General features: G+C 49.8%; 1 protein-coding gene across 1 annotated transcript; it reads right to left on the bottom strand.

Moving 5' to 3' along the window:
- Positions 1–961: 961 nt before the first annotated feature.
- Positions 962–3342, bottom strand: LOC120512334 (insertion element IS476 uncharacterized 39.2 kDa protein-like). The gene is made up of 3 exons (XM_039730500.1): positions 3262–3342; positions 2380–2972; positions 962–1125 (listed from the first exon to the last, which is right to left on the bottom strand). Exons 2-3 carry the CDS (start codon positions 2735–2737, stop codon positions 962–964), a joined length of 522 nt encoding a protein of 173 aa, XP_039586434.1. The 5' UTR covers positions 2738–2972; positions 3262–3342.
- Between the last annotated feature and the right edge of the window lie 1037 nt (positions 3343–4379).

The raw sequence follows: 4379 nt of genomic DNA on the forward strand, positions 1-4379 counted from the left end.
CCAGGCTGGGCTGGGCAGTGGCCGCTCAGTTCCATGGACTGGACGCGGCTCTGGACGCTTCCCTTGGAGTGTCTGGCCAGGCACTACATCTCCACCAGCCCATCTCTATTTGAAAACAGCAGGTCTAATACAGTCCCTCCCCTGGTCTGCCCACCAGCTGTGACAAAAAAATTGTCCTCCATACACTCTAAAAATTTCCTGGACTGCCTTTTTCCTGCTTTATTAAGTTTCCAACAGATGTCTGGGAGTTTGAAGTCACATACAAGAATGTCCTGGATTAGGGCAAATCTGGGAGAAAACCTCCAGAAGGGGCACCCCCCAGAAAGCAAACCCACACAGCCCCTTCCCTCCTCTGGTTCGGGAAGGATTCCTTGGAGAGAAGTGGAAAGAACCTGTTTATTTAACAAGCAAAGCACCCCCAGCACACAAAATGAACAGTACCAGATGACAACACTTTCACCGATCGGAAAAGGATGACAAATTCAGAAAGTCTTTCCTGGGGGTGGTCGCTCTGTTGTTGCTCCCTCCAGCGCTGGGGAAAACTGCTGCAGCCACCAGATGTAAAGTCTTGGTGTTTCCCAGGTCCCAGTCCGGAGCAGGTTTGAATGGTTCCAAAAAGGGAAGGGAAAAATACAGTCCAGGGAAAAATCTGGACTGCTTAGCTAAACTAACTAACAGAAGCAAAAAGGAAAATCAGAGCAGGAGCAAAGCAGGAGCAAGAGCAAAGCAAGCAGCAAAAAGCAAAGCAAAAAGCAAAAGCCGCACTATGTACTGCCCCGTCTCTGTGTCCCGCCAGCTGTGCGGGAGCAGGCTGATAACAAGGTACCCCACAATGTACTCGAGGCAGAATTGATCCACAAGGTCTTCCCTAACAAACCTCTAACATGTACCACTGGGACTTTCTCTCCATTTATTATATTCAGGGACCAGACGGGGCAGGACCTGCTCGGTTGGTGGAACCTCAGGTGTTAACTAACCAGATGGCCTTTGCTAAATGCTGCTCCCAAGTTTTGAAAGATCCCCCACCCAAGGCTTTCAGCTGGGTTTTTAGTAGTCCATTGTACCTTTCCACTTTGCCTGCAGCTGGTGCATGGTAGGGGATATGGTACACCCACTCAATGCCATGTTCCCTAACCCAGGTGTTAATAAGGCTGTTCTTGAAATGAGTCCCATTGTCTGACTCAGTTCTCTCAGGGGTACCGTGCCTCCAAAGGACTTGCTTTTCAAGGCCCAGGATGGTGTTACGGGCCATAGCATGAGACACAGGGTATGTTTCCAACCATCCTGTGGTGGCTTCTACCATTATGAGCACATAGCGCTTGCCTTGGCGTGTCTGGGGCAGTGTGATGTAGTCAATCTGCCAGGCCTCCCCATACTTGTACTTGGACCACCGCCCACCATACCATAGGGGCTTCACCCGCTTGGCCTGTTTGACGGCAGCACTCGTCTCACAGTTGTGGATAACTTGAGAAATACTGTCTATGGTTAAATCCACTCCTCGGTTTCGTGCCCTCTTATAGGTGGCATCTCTACCCTGATGACCTGAGGCATTATGGACCCATCAAGCTAGGAATAACTCTCCTTTGTGCTCCGAATTTAGGTCTATCTTTGACACGCCTATCTTTGCAGCCTGGTCTACCTGCTCATTGTTTTTGTGCTCTACATTAGTTCTGCTCTTGGGGACATGGGCATCTACATGGCGGACCTTCCCAGGTAACCTCCCTACCCTGGTAGCGATGTCTTTCCACTCTTCAACAGCCCAAACTGGTTTTCCTCTACGCTGCCAATTAGCCTCTTTCCACCTCTCCAGCCATCCCCACAGAGCACTGGCTACTATCTATCAATTAGTGTAGAGGTAGAGCTTTGGCCACCTCTCTCTTTCAGCAATGTCCAAGGCCAGTTGAACAGCTTTGAGTTCAGCAAGTTGGCCTGATCTACTTTTTCTTTCAGTTGTCTCTGCAACTTGTTGTGTGGGGCTCCATACGGCTGCTTTCTACTTCTGATTCATTCTTACCATGCGACAGGAACTATCAGTAAAAAGAGCATATTGTGTTTCTTCCACTGGCAATTGGTTATATGGAGGAGCTTTTTCAGCACGTGTCACTTCTTGTTCTTCTTCATCAGTGAGACTGAAGTTTTTACCTTCCGGCTAGTTTGTAATTATTTCAAGAATCCCAGGGTTGTTCAGCTTTTTAATACGGGCACGCTGTGTTATGAGAGCAATCTACTTATTCCATGTAGCACTGGTGGTATGGTGGGTAGAGGGAACCTTTGCTTTGAACATCCACCCCAGTACTGGTAGTCGGGGTGCCAGGAGGAGTTGTGCTTCAGTGCTTATTACTTTTGAGGCAGCTTGGACTCCTTCACACTCAATGCCATGTTCTCTGGTCCAGGTGCTGATAAGGCTGTTCTTGAAATGAGTCCCGTTGTCTGACTCAATCCTCTCAGGGGTACCATGTCTCCACAGGACTTGCTTTTCCAGGCGCAGGATGGTGTTCTGGGCAGTAGCATGAGGCACAGGGTAGGCCTCCAACCACCCTGTGGTGGTTTCTACCATTGTGAGCACGTAGCGCTTGCCTTGGCGTGTCTGGGGCAGTGTGATGTAGTCAATCTGCCAGGCCTCCCCATACTTGTACTTGGACCACCGCCCACCATACCATAGGGGCTTCACCCTCTTGGCCTGTTTGATGGCAGCACACGTCTCACAGTCGTGGATAACCTGAGAAATACTGTCCATGGTTAAACCCACCCCTCGGTCTCGTGACCACTTATAGGTGGCATCTCTACCCTGATGACCTGAGGCATCATGGACCCATCGAGCTAGGAATAACTCTCCCTTGTGCTCCCAATCTAGGTCTATCTTGGACACGCCTATCTTTGCAGCCTGGTCTACCTGCTCATTGTTTTGGTGCTCCTCATTGGCTTTACTCTTGGGGACATGGGCATCTACATGGCGGACCTTCACAGGTAGCCTCCCTACCCTCCACTTATAGGTGGCATCTCTACCCTGATGACCTGAGGCCCATGGTTAAACCCACCCCTCGGTCTCATGACCACTTATAGGTGGCATCTCTACCCTGATGACCTGAGGCATCATGGACCCATCAAGCTAGGAATAACTCTCCTTTGTGCTCCGAATTTAGGTCTATCTTTGACACGCCTATCTTTGCAGCCTGGTCTACCTGCTCATTGTTTTTGTGCTCTACATTAGTTCTACTCTTGGGGACATGGGCATCTACATGGCGGACCTTCACAGGTAGCCTCCCTACCCTGGTAGTGATGTCTTTCCACTCTTCAACAGCCCAAATTGGTTTTCCTCTACGCTGCCTGTTAGCCTCTTTCCACCTCTCCAGCCATCCCCACAGAGCGTTGGCTACCATCCGTGAATTAGTGTAGAGGTAGAGCTTTGGCCGTTTCTCTCTTTCTGCAATATCCGGGGCCAGCTGAACAGCTTTGAATTACATGAGCTGGATTGATCTACCTTCTCCTTCAGTGGCCTCTGCCACCTGTCGTGTGGGGCTCCATACGGCTGCTTTCCACTTCCGGTTCATCCCTATGATGTGACAGGAACCATCAGCAAAAAGAGCATAGCGTATTTCCTCTGGTGGCAGTTGGTTATATGGAGGAGCTTCTTCAGCCCATGTCACTAGTTTTTGTTCTTCATCTGTGACACCAAAATTTTCACCTTCGGGCCAATTTGTAATTACCTCTAAAATCCCAGGGAGATTCAGTTTACCTATGCCGCTGCACTGTGAGATAAAAACAATCCATTTGCTCCATGTAGCACTGGTGGCATGGTGGGTGGACGGAACCTTGCCTTTGAACATCCATTGCAGCATCGGTAGTCGGGGTGTCAGGATGACTTGTGCTTCTGTACCAATCACTTCTGAGGCAGCTTGGACTCCTTCATAGGCAGCCAAGATTTATTTCTCTGTTGGGGTGTAGTTAGATTGAGACCCTCTGTAGCTTCGACTCCAAAATCCCAGTGGTTGACCCTGAGTCTCCCCAGGCATCTTCTGCCAAAGGCTTCAGGACAAGCCATGGTTCCCGGCTGCAGAATAGAGCAGGTTGTTCACCTCTGGTCCTATCCTGACTGGGCCAAGGGTTACTGCATGAGTGATCTCCTGCTTAATCTGGGCAAAGGCTTGTTGCTGCTCAGGGCCACAGTGGAAAGTGTTCTTCTTACAGGTAACCAGGTAGAGAGGGCTCACAATCTGACTACTCGGGAATGTGCATTCTCCAAAAGCCTATGGCTAGGACTAGGACACCTAGGAAAGCTTGTGTCTCCTTCTTACTGGTTGGTGGAGACATAGCTGTGATCTTGTTGAAGGCATCCGTAGGAATCTGACGCCATCCATCTTGCCACTTTTCTCAGAGGA

The sequence above is a fragment of the Passer montanus genome, unplaced genomic scaffold, assembly GCF_014805655.1.
Source record: "Passer montanus isolate IOZ18808 unplaced genomic scaffold, ASM1480565v1 scaffold720, whole genome shotgun sequence".
Lineage (NCBI taxonomy): Eukaryota > Metazoa > Chordata > Aves > Passeriformes > Passeridae > Passer > Passer montanus.